The following is a 14,949-nucleotide window of genomic DNA, read 5'->3' as shown; positions in this document are numbered from 1 at the left end:
ACAGATCCTTCACTCTTACGTCCCCACCTCCGTCCAACTTGTCCCTTCTACTGCAGGCAGACTCAGTCATGCCACCTTAATAGATGTAGTGCCTGTAGGCAGGCACTTAGCACCCCGTGGTGTTACCATAGTGACTGCACAGCCCATGATTTTCACTGCATTCCTGATTTCAGGTACTTTGTTATGTTGGTCCCATAAGTTCTCACACCATTCTGGAAATTTTGGCTTTGACAGGTGCTCTCTCTCAGAGAAATCCTTTGTCAGACCTGATGTGCTGATTTTAGGGTCTAGAACTGGTGGGCACTGGATAGGTCCCAATGCATTCATGAATCTGCCGTCTCCCCCAGACTAAGTTCCTGGAGGTTAGGACTGTCGTTTTCACAAGCCCCCAAGTCCAGCACTGTGATTGGCAAAGAGTAGGGGCTCAGCTATTGTTGGCTGCCCCACATGATGTATATCACATGCCTGATTGCATTGAGTTTCCACGGCAACCCTGTGATGGTATGACTCTTCTCCCCATTTTATAGAGGAGAAAATTAAGGCTCAGAAGAGCTAAATAACTTTCTTATGAGCGAACAGCTAATAAGAGGTAGAGCTTGGGTGCAAACTTAGGTCTTTATTCCTACACTATGTATCCACCAGCTTAGTTCAAGCTCAGGAATGTCCTGGAATTGTTGAGTCAGAAACCAGAGATGCTTAAGCAAGAGGAGATCTATTGCCTAACTATTGAGGTCAGCCTGCCTCATGTCAGAATTATATCATTCAGCTGAGCATTCGGTGCCATGGGCACGTTTTACCCTCTGGGTGTTCTATCAGGATGTATTAGCACACTCTGCCCTCTCTTTTGGAACTCCCTGTTTAAAATAGACATGTGTACAGATGAACCAGTCATCAGCTGTAGAAAGCTAGAGCTAAAAATGGTCTGTTTTTTACATTTCAATCTCCTATTTCAAGATGAAGAGACCAAGACCAAAGGAAACTCATAGCTACCATGTATTGAAACTTACCATGGCCCCAGAACTGTGATAACAACATGTTGTGCAGTATTTCATTTAATCCTCAGGTAGGCACTATTTTAATCCATCCTCTATTAATAGGTGGGGAAACTGAGGCTCTGAGGGGCTCTGAGGGGCAAAGTGACTTGCCTAATGTCCCAGAGCTAATCAGTGGGGGAATCAGAATTTGAACCCAGGTCAGCCTGCTCCAGAGCACAAGTCCTCAACCTGCACACCCAGTAGAGGGCTTGGCTGCGAGGAAAGATGCTCTGCCCTGCACCTGGCTACCCCCACAGAGCTGCAGACAGCGCCACCCTTGTCTTTTGTGTGGGCCACCCTCGTGCACTCAGGTTCAGCCTTCTCTGGAATTAGCAAGAAACTGCTCTTCCCAGTACTGGTGGTTATTTTCAGAAGTGTGAAATAAATGTAAAACAGGATATTTTCAGTAAAAATATCTCTGACTTGAAGCAGATACATGGTTACTTTTTTGCAAAGACGAACGTAGTCCTCATATGACAGCCCATTTGTAAGGCACACAAGGTCCTGGATGAATGAGAGACTGAGCTTCAGGGGGCTGGGCTCATGCTCCCCCCGGAGTGAGGATTCCCAGAGTCCTCGGGCACAGAGGAGTCAGCCCCAGCTTTAAAGTGAAAAGGCCTGAACTCAGACTCAGCCTGAGGATCCTAAGCCTGTGAGCAAGTCACTCATCCTCTCAGTTAACCTTCCATAAGGAGTTGCAGGGGTTAATGATGTAATAATATACATGAAAGCACCCGGCGCCAGTATCTGGGTCAAGCTTCAAAACCTACCAGCAGCCCCATTCCTCCCGCATGATGATATTTTGAGAATTACCATATTTATTTAAGATGAAACATGTATTTAAGAGTGTATGGAATCATCACTGAAAATTCTAGATGCATCCGACGCTAGGAAATGTGTGGGCTTTAGAAAGTGCTCCTTCCTCCCCCGCAGCCCCTCCCTACAGTGTGTTCATCATACTTCTGCTGTGATAACACTTTCTTTTCCTCTGGTCTGTTGTTTCTTCCGTGAGCATTTACTAAATGCCAGTTCTGTGCCAGGCACAGTACGAGAGCTTGCAGGAGAGACATCCTACCTGCCAACACAGAGCACCTCTTGCAGAGCCCAGAAGACTCAGGCCTGGGTTTTTTCCTATCAGAAGCCAGAAAACACTTGTCTTCTGAGATTCCCCTGTCTCCTGGTTCTACCTTGGAGCATCCACCTGAGGAATGTCCCCCTCTCACCCCACCGGCTCCTGCGGCTTGGCCCAAGGGACCGCTGGGGGATTGATTGCGCAGGCCTTTGGCCCGGCTTCAACTTGCCGCGGCTCTTCCCCCACTTGTGGTCACAGCCAAGGGAAGCCTGGTGCCCGGCCCTGAGGCCCAGATGTTGCAGGTTCCCGGAAGGACTTACCCGACGGCTTGTCTGTGGAGGATGGGAGGCTGGTGAGGGTGGGCATGGTGGGCAGAGGGGGCGGCAGCACCTTCAGGTTCTGGTCGCTCTGGATCTCGTTGGTGGAGATCTGGTTGATGATGCGGTTGTAGGGGGGCGGCTGGTAGGCGCGGGGCGGGGCGGCGGGGGGCGGCTGGGGCACGGGCCGGGCGGCGGGCACCCGCTGGCAGTGCTCCTCCAGCTGCGCGATGATCTCTGACTGGTTGTGGGCCAGCGTGGCCAGGTGCTGGTACTTGTGCTCCAGGTCCTTGTACTTGCTGGCCAGCTGCAGCATGTCAGCCGTCTGGTTGAGGATCCTGTTCTCCAGCTGGGAGAGCTCGAGCGCATTGTCCCGCTTGCGGATGATCTCGTGCAGGAGCTGCATGTAGAGCTGCGTGACCCGCGAGTTCATGTTGCGGCTTTCCTTGCGCAGCAGCTTCACCTCGCTCACGATGCCGCCGTCCACCTCCACGAGCTGCTGCAGCGTCTCGATCTGCCGCTTCTGCTTGAGCAGCTCGTTGTTGAGCAGCTCCAGCTCCTGCTTGTGCACCCGGTTCTCCAGGAGCACCTCGGGCTCCTTGGAGCTGACGCAGATGGCGCCTGTGACCCGCTGCTGGGGAACGATGAAGGTGTAGGTGCACTTGTCCGAGGACTCGCCGGCCCGCTTGTACCTGTTCAGGTAGATGAACTCGCTGGGCGAGCCCTCCTCTGTGCCCTCAAAGCCCTCCTTCTGGCCCACAGCCGCTCCCAGGGCGGCCAGCAGTCCCAGCCACCAGCACGTCACGCACAGCGGCCTCATGGTCCTTGCAAAGTGGGGGTTCTTCTTTGAGAGCAGAGACTATGAAACCCTGGAAGTAAACAGAAGGGGAGACTCAGTGAGGGTCCTGTCACTGCCAGCGGCCTGTGCCATAAGGGAGCTCAGCCTTCTTATCGTGCAGATGTTTCCAAAAACACAGCTTCAGGAGGCAGCCCTTCCGGGAGCCACAGAAGGAGACAGGCAGGCCCGGCAGAGGTAGGAAGGAAACAGGAGGGGACTGGGCATCTGAAGGCAGCAGGCCGAGGCCCCGCCGCTCCTGGAGCCTGAGAACCACACGAGGGCAGCTTGAAGCTGGGAGGGGAGGAAGAGGAAGGGTTGTCCCATCTCCCTCCTCCTCTGCCTCACACTCCTCAGACCATTTAGCTTCCCCCTGGACGTGCCCTTTGTAACACCCATCACAGTTGAGATGAATCTGAATTCTGTGAGATCTCTTCATGGATCTGCGGTCCATAAAGGCCGGTGCTGTGTCTGTTTCCATCCGGTATCCCCAGGATGCTGCACTAAGCAAGCTTTCTGCAATATTTGTTAAATGAATGATTTGCTAGACATAGTATGGATGTGTTCAGTTTGTAATGAACAGTGTCAATGGAAGGATGTGTGTAGCCATGTGGCTTTGGCCTGTGTGTTAGCCAAGCTACAGAGCCCAAACAGGAGCAAACAACTCTTCTAAATCCAGATATTTCCCGCAGCCAGTAACTGCACGGTCCCCATCACTGCAACACGATTAAGCCAGGTGGGAGCAGAAAACAGACATGTGTCTCCAGATTTGTTTCAGTTCTATTCTGACCACTTGTTCCTTCCCCAGATATCCATTGAACATCTGTGGTATGCCAGACGGTGTGCTGGCTGCTGGAGATGCAGCTGCAAACAGGACAGAGCCAGCCCCTGCCCTCACGGGGCTTACCCATCGTTACACAGCCCCTAAGTGCCGTGAGGCAGAAGTAGTGTATGCAGTGGAAGGGTAGAACAGGGAACTGACCTAACCAGAGGGGTCAGGAAAGCTTCTCTGAGAAAGTGACCTTTATGCTGACCCTGGAGTGTTGAGTAGGAGTGAGCCAGGCCAAGAGGGAGGGGACATGCGTGCATAGATCGCTCCTCTCACCTACTCAAGGACGTGGCTCCAGCAGCTCTCCCCCAGCTCTCCGGCATGATCACATTTTTTTCTATAGCCATGCTGTTATTTCTTTCAACTTAAAAGAAAATCCTCTCTTGACCTCACATCCCTTGTCCAGCTACTGTTCCATTGCTGTGCTCCCCTTTTTAGCAAAACCCTCTGAAGAGTTGCCCACACCCACTGTTTCCAGAAAGTCTGTCTCCTCCTGTTCTCTCTTGAGCCCGTTCCCATCAGGCGTGGCCCCGTCCCCTCCATTCCAAGTGTCCTAGACAGGATCGTCAGGGGCCTCACTTGCCAGACCAAGTGGCCAGTTCCTGGTCCTCACTGATACGTTGCCTCTCAGCACCCGGGGGACATGGCAGATCACTCCCTCCTTGGACTTCCTTCCCCAAACACCACCCTTTCTTCCTGTCTCACTGGCTACTCCTCAGTCTCCTTTGCTGGTTCATCCCCAACCCTGTCCTGGGCGGGGAGGGGTTGGGCAGAGCTCAGTCCTCAGACATCTTCTGTACCTTGGTGATCTCATCCATTCTAGCCTGGGCCTCACCCTGAGTCCAGACTCATATATCCAACTGCCTCTTCGACATTTCTGCTCAACTACTGCTGCTGCCACTGCTACCGCGCGTCTCAACCGTAACTCATCCGGAAATGAACTCCTGGGGTTACCCACATCTCCATCCCAGCCTGTTCATCCCAGTTTTTCCTGCGTTAGCAAGTGGCAACTCTGTTCTTCTGATTGCTCAGGCCAACAAACTTGAAGTCATCCTTGACTCCTTTCTTCCCATCATACCCCACATCTAATTCACCACCAAATTATAATAGCAATATCCTGGGACTGTTCCCAGGATCCTACTGCTTCTCCCCACCTCCCCGGGTACAGCCCACCTTCACCTCTCGCCTGGACCTGACTGGTCTCCCTGCTCCTGCACTTGCCCATTACAGCATCTCCTCAGCCCAGCAGCCAGAGTGAACCTTGTAAAAAAGTCAAATCAGGTCACTCTTCTACTCAAAATCCTCTGGTGGCTCCTCGTCTTGGAGAAGAAGCTATGGGTCTCTAAGGCCCCCCGCTCTGGCCCCACTCCCTCCCTGACCTCATCTCGCACTTGCTCTAGCCATGCTGGCTTCCCGGGCGTTCCTCAAGCGCACCGATGGCGCGGGGCCTTTGCACTTGACCTGGCCTAGAACACTCTCGGCCCCTTCCGTGTTGCATCCCCCCCACCCCCACCGCTTTCAGGTCTTTGCTGAAATATCACCTTCCCAGTGAGGCCTTCCTGCTTACTTAAAATTGTGACCTCGCCACCTTCCCCCTCCAGAGTCCTCGTCACCATCAGGCATGTAGTGTCTCCCTTCCAACCCCCGAGAGAGGAAGCTCCATGAGGGCAGGGGGCTTGTCTGTTTTGGTCACTCCTCACCCATAGTGCCTAGCACAGGGCCTGGAATATGTAGGAGCTCAGTGAATATTTGTGGACTGAATGAAAAGACACAGCCACCAACAGTTGCCGTGAAGTGGGGAGTGCTACGAAAAGGGGTGTAACAGGCGGGGCCGGGGAGCCCCAGGCAAGTGACTGCCTGAGGGCGTGGGCGTGTATTACATTTATTACTACCATCCCTAACATCCACTTAGTGAGTGCCCACTGTGTGCCTGACCCTGCACTCAACATTTTGCAAGGGTTTTCTACTTTATTGAATTCTCACAATGGCTTCTTGGTAGATACTGTTGTTATTTCCGTTTTAGTTTTTTGTTGGTGTTATTTGTTTTTTGTTTGTATGTTTGTTTGGCCACCATGTGCAGCATGCGGGATGTTAGTTCCCCGACCAGGGATCGAACCCACACCCTGTGCAGTGGAAGCACAGAGTCTTAACCACTGGACCACCAGGGAGGTCCCTCCATTTTGCAGATGAGGAAACTGAGACTCAGTGAGGCTAAGTGACTTGCCTAAAATCACACAGCTAGAAGGTGGCAGAACCAGGACTCAGCCCTGGCCTGATGTACTCAAACCTTCAAACTCTTAATGACTACACAGAAATGTTCTTAATCTGGTTTCTAGTAATAAAGTATTAGCATCATGACTTTCTATTTTCACATTAATTTACCCTAAAATAACAACCATGCCACAGAACCTGAAGGTTTTGTCTTCCCCAGACCCCTCTGGGGGCTTCTCTGGTGGGCAGCCTGGACAGCAGGAAGTTACAGAACAGACCCCGTGCTCTCCAGGGCCACGCTGAGCTGCTTGAATGAGGAAGCCCCAGCTTGGTTCCGAAGGCCAGCTCAGGCCTTTCAGGCCAGGCAGAGAAAGGTGTTTGGAGCCTCTGGTGTGGGTCGGACTATGAGGTTAGGGCTGCAATGACGTTAGTGTAAACCTCACTGAGTTTGTGAGCGTTTGCCTAGTTTCCAGCGCACTTTTAGCTGCTCCTGTGCCGGTGGCCACACCCAACCCACACCAATGGGAAGGAGCCGCCCTCCTGGGCTGGGCGGGCCTGCCGGCACTGCCTTCCCACAGGCCGCTCACCTGCCTCTCCATGCTGCTGTGATGCTGATTGCGGATGCCGGCGAGGGCTCCACCTTGGCCAAGTTACTGCCACAGGACCAGGAAGGCAACTTGGCTTCAGGCCTCGAGACCTGGCATGGTGGCACTGTTTACCACTGAGTTCTGTCCCTTCCCAAGTGTGGGCTCTCACAGCTTCCCAGGCAAAGTTCTGTGCCCTTGGGCTTGAGATCCTGAAGGTTGAGCCTCTTCTGTGAAGTGGGGTGATCCAACCCACCTTGCACAGTAGCTAAGGGCTGTGGAAGTGCTTCCGAAACCAGAGGTGGGGATGGCATGATAGCAGCATGAGAGCACCAGCAAAGCCGACTGGCGGCGAGGAGTGCTGACCACATTCTGGCAGTGTGTCCAGCACGTGTACCATCTCCTTGATCCTACCATCCCCCCCGAGGAGATACCAGGACTAACTCTCCCATTTGACAGCCGAGGGCCTTGTTCCATGTCACAGAGCTGGGCCTGCCCAGGAGTTCTGTCTAGCCTCACCTCCCACCCTGAAGGAGTCCGCTGGTTGGACTGGTCCTGGCTGTCATGGGGTCCCTAGCATCTCACACAGCGCTGGGCACAGAGCGGGGAGGCACCAGACGTGCAAACGCAGTCAGAAACTGTGCAATCTTTAAAGAGCATTTCTTATAGCTGTTCAATTAAAAAGAGAACGAAACTTGACGGTTAACACTCGTACAGCTTTTTAGGTTCACAAGGCCCTATACATACACATTATCTATGTAATCACCACGACCTTCAGAGCCGGTTAGTAGTATTATGCCCATTTTGAGGGTGAGGAAACTGAAGCTCAAGAGGGTGTCAGGTAACGTGCTCAAGGTTGCATTGCTGCTGGTGGGACCAGTCATGAAGCCGCATGATTTTGGGTCTTACTGTCGCATTTCTGCGGGGTCTGGGCTTGGCGGGAGTGACTTGGAGCCAATCGGGTTACAAGAAGGAAGGGAAGGAACAGGGCACTGTGCTAGGTGCCTGACATACACTGTCCCAGGGAATCCAGCAAGGTTGGTATTCCCCCCAGTTTATAAATGGGGGCACCAAAACCCAGACAGGCTAAGTAACTTGCCCAGGAGCACATGGCAGACAAGAGCCAGAGCTGACTCAGCCTAGAGCTGGGGTCAGCCTGACACCAAGGGCTGTGCTCTTTGTGCTGCCTTTGGCCTTGGCGTAATTTATTTTCCTTAAAGGTCAACCCCCTCCTCAGTTTTTTGCAAGTTTGGCAGTTCTTAATGGACAGTAATGAGTTTGTTTACTTTTGCTCTCTTGATATTTATTCAACTAATTGCATCCCAAGAGAAATAACTCCCCAGCATTCCAGCCATCTTAGGCCTGGAGAAGAACTCAACTCCAATCAAAGAGGTGCTCCTCAGTTTCTTCCTATGACCAACAAAGAAAAGCAAATCCAACTGTTTTCCTTGGCTTCAAAGTGAAAATAAAAATGATTCTTGAAATTGCTTTTCCACACTGTATTGTGAGGAGTTTCCATTATGCACGGGTTTCCCTCCCCACAACTGGGGCTGGTGCGACTGAGCCACATGACGGGCTCTGCACACTGGGAGGCCACCTCCTCAGGGTCTGGGTCCCACCCAGCCTCCGGTGGGCAGCTCTAGGTGTCCCTGTTTGGCCTGCTGTGGTGGGACCCCACATCGCCTGTCCATGTCCCTCTCAGCACTGCAGCCCCGCAGCCCAGGTGAGGGGCCACTTTGTGGGAAGAATCGTTTTCATAAGACAGAGCTGTGTGTCCTGCCCTGTGGCAGAAGCTGCTTTCCCGGGGTCATCTTGTGAGTTCTCACCCCAAAGGGTAGGAATAAGAAAATTTCAAATACTGAAAAAAATAGTACTACAACCAATTATCACCATGATTCAAGCACTTTATAAACATTATCTCATTGCATCCTCCCAACAGCCCTGGGAGGGAAGCCGTTATTTCAGGGTTGCCGTGCGTGGTGGCCCAGGTTGTGCACTATGCAACCCTAGGGAGCACAAGTCATATTCACAGTCTTTGTAGTTTTGTATATTTAAATCACAGCAATATTCTAATTCCCACAAAGACGCTTTTAAGGCTAACGGCAGAGCTGACAGTTGTCCCCATGGCAGGTGAGCAAACTATTGAGATTCAAAGTCCATGAGTCATTTTGCCCAAAGTTACCAGCTTAACTAAGTAGCAGTTGGTAACAGAACCCCAAGATATATACCATGCTGCATGTATGGAAGTGACAGGAAAACTCAAAGGAGATTGTTCTCTGACAACTGCCCCCACTCCAAAGCAGGGGGAGAACAGGAGAGCTCTTGCAACCCCCGGGACTGCTGGCCCTGAATTAAATCCAGCTCCCAGGATGGTGTTTCATGATTAGTCCACGTTGTAGTCCTGTCTGGGGGCTCACAGAACCCATCCCTCCCTCCCCAGCCAGCCCTGCCCCATCATTCTGTGATCACAGATGAAAGCCAGGTATGAGTCCAGGCCAGAGGCACTGCAGGAGGCCTGGGCCCCTTTCAAGGCAGCAAGGGAATCTGGAACTGCCACCTGGCCCCAGTGTGCCCGACGGGCCCCTGACAGGAAGCTAGGAACTTGAGCTGCACTTGACTGAGTTTGATGGAACCGAGCATGAATCGTGATGTTAAACCAACATCAGGACAGAAAGAAAAAATCAAAACTTTGAAGTTGACAGTTTTTCCTGCTAAAGCTGGTTGAGATGTATGATGTGCAGTTAGGTAGAACCAAACCAACTGGTAATCCAGGCTGAGGGAGGGATCCAGATAAAGGAAAATTCCAGAAGAAATGGCCCTAGAGGGCCCAGCTGACCACACGACCAATAGGATAGATAATAACAGCTACCATTTGTTTGTTGTGAACTTACTATGTGCTCAGCCATGCTCTATCTCATTGGTGCTTACAACCCTATGAATAGGGGACCATGCATGCTGGTTGGCCCCAGTTAGACCTATTATCTTATTAATTATTGACAGCACCCTGTTTTATTCTCATAAGTGTCCTGATTGAGTAACAAACTATTTGGTCTCCTTACCTAGGAGAAAGGTATTATTATCTGTATTTGCAGTAGAGGAAACCCAGGTCCAGAAAGGTTAGGTCACTTGCCTAAGGTCCCTTGGAGTAAATATCGGGACTGGGATTCAGCTGTCGACTGCAAGGTCCATGTCCTCACCTCCATCAAGAGAATCTCTCCAACTAGTATGAGTAAAAGGTGCCTGTCTGTTTGCTCAATGGCCAAGATGCAGGTTACTTCTTAGTCACTCTTGACTGACAAAGTAGAAATAGCTTTCGGGTCAGCACAAGGGTGAGTCTTGTTGGATGCTAGAAACAGTTCTTGATTATCCAGGTGGTGAGACCCCAAAATGGGCATCTAGGATGAGCAGTGGTGTCCTCACCTTAGAAGCCCTGGAGGAGGAACTGTGCATCACTTGTCCTGGTGATTCACCGCCAGCCTGGAGGCCAGGGAGGGAATAGCCACATCTCCAACTGCCATCCCTTCCCAGCCTAGGATTCTGTGAATCATCCCCACCAAAAGTCAGTGTGGGTACCCAGGGAGTCTGGAGCTGATTCCCAGACCCTGCCTGTTCAACTCTAATAAGACCTTCGAATGAGCCGTTTGTCCAGCCAGCCAGCCTTCCATCCACTTAGCCTTCCCAGCCAGCCCGCCATTGTGTATTGCTGCATCCTGGGTCCAGCCCTGTCGTGGGTTCTGGGAACACAGGCGTGAACCAGAGCAGCAGGTAGGTAGGATCAGACGGATTTGCCTGGAAGAGTGGCAGTGGAGGGTCAAATCTGCCTGATGCTCCTGCCACTGGTGTGTTGCTGGCTCCAGGGCAGGGCTGAGTTCATGGAGGAGGTGGGTTGTGGTCATACTATGAGCTCATGGGGCAAGAGGGGATGTGGTTAGGCGGCGGGAGCTCGTTGCCTTTGCCAGGGGGACGAGGGTGCTGCTGTTCCTTTTCCGCGGTACATTATTTGGGAACCATTTTGAGGTGGTCCCAAAGCCTGTGCACTGAGCCCTCTGTGCCAGGAGCCTCAGCCAACAGAGCAGAGGCAGGAGAGTCTGCAGAAGCCATTTCAGAGCCCGGCTCCTGCGTTGGCTGCTGCATTTCCGGCAGTGCCTCCTGTGCTCTGGAGCCCTGGAACTGGGGGAGCCTCAGACGGGAGAGAACAGCTAGGGACTGGGTGGACAGCACTGTCCCAGGGCAGCTTCCTGGGAAATCCGGACCTTGCCTGGAGCTGCTCTTCTGAGCCAGGCTGAGTGGTTGGCACCATGGCCACCTCGGCCTGTTGGCAGGGCCTATCCCCTGAGCACTGGGACAACCATTTTGTGCCTACCTCACTGATCCCAGCAATTTTGTAAGGCAGGAGCTATGATTATCCCCATTTCACAGATGAAGAAACAGAGGTAAGGATGAAGTCTTGCCCAGGCCTCAGAGCTACCAAGTGGTGGAGCTAGGCTTGGAACCAGGTTTGTGGATTCCATAGCCAGCCTTCTTACCCACACAGTCCTTCCTGGCCTCCCTGCCCTCAGCCGCTCTCTCCTCTGCACTCTGCACTGCTTGCAGCTCCAGGCCTATCTCTCTAAAACACACATCTGGTCTTGTCAGTGTCCTGCTGAAAGATAGAGCCTGTGTTGTCATGCCTCCCTGCATCTGCACGTGCTGTTCTTTTTGCCTCGTCACCTTCCCTGTGTCCTGCCTGAGGCACGCTTGCCTTCCTTGCTAAGTTGACCTTCTCAGTGAAGCTGGCTGTTCACAGGGAGGGCCCCCTCCCTTCTCCCTCCTCCAGCTCCCAGAAGCAGCTGGGGCTGCTTCCATCACAGCCCCCAAGATACAGCATGTCTGGTTCTCTACCCCAGACTGCAAGCTTCTTAAAAGCGGGGTCAGGGCGGTTCCCCCTCTGAATACCCAATAGCCAGGATGGCACCTGGGTTACTAAATAGGAATTCAAGGACTTCATTCATTGAACATATTTCCTGAGCATTTCCTCTGTGCCAGCCACTGTGCTGGGGGCTGGAGATAGAGCAGGAGCAAGGTAGGTGCCTGCCCTCCGGGGGCCACAGTGTCTGGGTCTGAGGCTCCCTCCCTCCCTCCTTCCTTCATTCATTCAGATCCTTTCTCTCCCTGTCCTTAGTGGGTATTGGAGGTCCAGCAGTGACTGAGAGATCCCACCTTTCCCTCATGGGGGCTGGGGTGGGTCCATCTTGGGCAGGACTTTGGTCGTTCCTGGAGCTGGGTGGGTCCTCAGAGTTCATTCTGGGCTTTTCTGAGGTGGTCTTGGGCATGCCTTTCTGGAGGACTAGGCAGCAGCGGGAGGCTGAGGCTCTGGGGCTGCTGGCCCTAAGACAGGCTGGTTTCACCAGAGAATCCACCTAACACAATAGCTTGATTGTGAGAGGCCTGGCTCCCCCCACCCAGCACGTTAACATGTCTGTGATCAGAATGTGTCTTAAAACTGATGTGTACGTGGAACGGGACACTGTAACATTTTAACTCCCCTCCCAAGGCTGTTATTAAGTCAGTCATACGGCTTATGGTCGTTGTGTCGGAATGTGGTTTTGTCATAGAAACTACCCTCAGAATGTGGTTCTGATGTGACCCATCTATCACCACAAACTCCTAGCTGCTAGTGGCTGAATAACCCTTCTATTTGGGGTGTTTCATATAAATTCGCAGAAAAGAAATGCTATTCAATGGATTGATTCATTCTTGAGATTCCCGCAGTGTGTTTGTCCGGGATGGCAGTGGGCCGGGGTGGAATGGGCCCAGATCTGGACTTGGATCCTTGCTTTTTGGCCCGCTAGTGGAGGGACCTTGGCAGAGGTGCTGCACCCGCTGACCCTCAGTTCCCTCTTCTGTAAAATGGGGACAGCGCCACGCATCTCACGGTTCCCTCTTAGCGCCACACGCCTCCTCCTTACAGGTCTCCCACCGTTGTGCGTTTGTGTGATTATTAGATTCACCTTCTCCCTCTTCCCACTGGGCTGTGGGCGTCGTGAAGCAGAACGCCTCCGCTATCTGACTGCTGTCAATTGAGACCAGTTTGGACAAAGTGGGCTGTGACTCAGAGAGAGGCCAGAAGCTGAATGTACTTGCCTTGGGCGGGGCTGCTGCCTGTTCTGTTTGTTCTGCTGTAGCTGCCAGTTGAGGCTCCCGGATCTCTTCTCCGGAATTGCTCAAGTGTGGCCGGTGTAGGCCTTGAAGACCTGAGCTCAGGTTCTGCAGCCCTTGGAGTCTCCAAGTTAGGAACGTGGGAAACACACCAGTGGTATCTCAGGCACATAGATGACTGCTGGCCCGAGGCTCTGCCCCACTGAGCTGGTGCAGAGTTCCATGGAGCTGCCGGGGGCGGCAGCCGTACAGAGCACCAGCTGCGCAGGGTTCTGAGCTAAGACAGCCTGGCTTGGAATCCAGTTCCACCTCTCATTGACTGTGCTACCGCAGGCGTGCTGTGTAGCTGTGCTGAGCCTTGGTTGTAAGAGGGGTGGCGACGAGGCCTGTACTGTCTCAGAGGTAGGCTTCTATGACATGAGCGGGTAAGCACGTGGCTTTCAGATGGGATGGTGCAGCGTCTCTAGGACACCAACCGAAACAGACTTGACTGCGAGACACATTGAACAGGGCATTGGAGTGAGGCAGGGAGAGGCGTGGACTTTGGAGCCATACCGACCAGCGTTCACATCCCACAGAATCACCAGCGGTGTGACCTTGGGCAGGTTGCTTAACTTCTCTGAGCCTTTGTTTTCTCATCTGTAAAATGTGACGCTAAAACTGGAACCTGCCTCCTAAGGTTGTAGCGAGGATGAAATGAGATACTGCGTGTGGCTTACTTAGCACAGTGGTACTTAATAAATCACTGTGTGATGGAGAAATGGCTTAGTTGCTCTGCCCATGAAAGTGCAGGAATACCGTGCAGTCCCTTCCTGGGCCATGTGCTTCACACATTTTTGTCTGCCTTTACTGAATAATAATTAAGCTAATTTGTGTTAGGCAGGCCTGTGAGGTCAGTCAGAGTCTCTACTTGGCCCGGGCTGCCCAGAGAGCATAGTGAGCCGCCGTGGTTCCCGGGTGGAGTCAGGAAACCTGCAGCTTCCGCAGCCCCAGAGGCCTTGTGCTAGAGAAGCATATATTTAATGTCAGCCTTTCCAAATGCTTCCAAGAGTTCAGGGACCTCTGGGGCCACAGGAGAGAAGCTACTGTCTGGGGCTAAGATGCATCAGTGTTGGCTGGTATGAAATCCACCAGACTTGGCCATTTATCTTGTGGCCAGACTTGGGTGATGGGGGTGGGGTTTGGGGGAGGGGTCCCTGCCTCACCCTCTGCAACCCCAGGACAGGCCTGGCATTGGTCCTCCCGCTTTGTGGACCTCCTGCAGCACGGTGGTAGCTTGCTTTCCTCCCTGCTGGTTCTGGTGAGCGGACCAGCAGGCAGGGGAGTAGTGCTGTGTGAGGGGTAGGATGTTTTTACTGTAAGGCTGGTATCAGATGCACCCGAGGTCCTTTTGTCGGTGCATCTGCACTCCTCCTTCGCGTGGACTTCTAGCATCTGGATGTGCTGCAGTTGCCCCAGACATAAAGCCCGCCTCCTCGGGCTCCTGGGAGGATCCCCAGCGTGGGTGGCAGTAGTGGTCATAGCACTGGCTCAGCCTGGTGGGATTTCCTGACAACCCCAGCAGAATGTATCCAGGATAGAGAATCTGGGTCTCTGCTCTTCTCTCTCTGCAATTCTGGTTGTTATGGCTCACAATACTCAGTGACTATTGTTTTCTGAGGCTTTGCCACACACCAGGTACCGTGCTAAGGCCTTCCCGGTCATGATCCCACACGCTCCTCCTAGAAAGCAATGGAGCGTGGTTCAGAGTGCTGGGCTCAAGTGCTGGTGCTGGCATTTACCAACCATGTGGCCTTGGGCACAACACTTAACCTCTGTGCCTCAGTTTCCTCACATGTGAAATGGTGATGACTAACAGTACCTGTGTTATAGGGTGGTTGTGAGGACTCTACCTCTTGGTAAGTGCAATGTAAGTGTTAGTTGTTACCA

General features: G+C 52.7%; 2 protein-coding genes across 4 annotated transcripts in view; one reads left to right on the top strand and one right to left on the bottom strand.

Moving 5' to 3' along the window:
- RALGPS1 (Ral GEF with PH domain and SH3 binding motif 1) overlaps positions 1 to 14,949 on the top strand; it is a 282,818-nt gene that overhangs the window by 173,050 nt on the left and 94,819 nt on the right. The gene's annotated exons all lie outside the window — the stretch shown is intronic.
- ANGPTL2 (angiopoietin like 2) overlaps positions 1 to 14,949 on the bottom strand; it is a 32,734-nt gene that overhangs the window by 16,184 nt on the left and 1,601 nt on the right. Inside the window, exon 2 of the mRNA XM_082656572.1 lies at positions 2,427 to 3,292. Within this exon, the coding sequence (XP_082512698.1) occupies positions 2,427 to 3,243 (817 nt within the window). The 5' untranslated portion in view covers positions 3,244 to 3,292. The remainder of the gene's footprint in view (positions 1 to 2,426; positions 3,293 to 14,949) is intronic.

Source organism: Grampus griseus (assembly GCF_964374135.1).
Source record: "Grampus griseus genome assembly, chromosome: 6".
NCBI classification, from domain to species: domain Eukaryota; kingdom Metazoa; phylum Chordata; class Mammalia; order Artiodactyla; family Delphinidae; genus Grampus; species Grampus griseus.
This window is presented reverse-complemented; position numbering and strand designations above follow the sequence as displayed.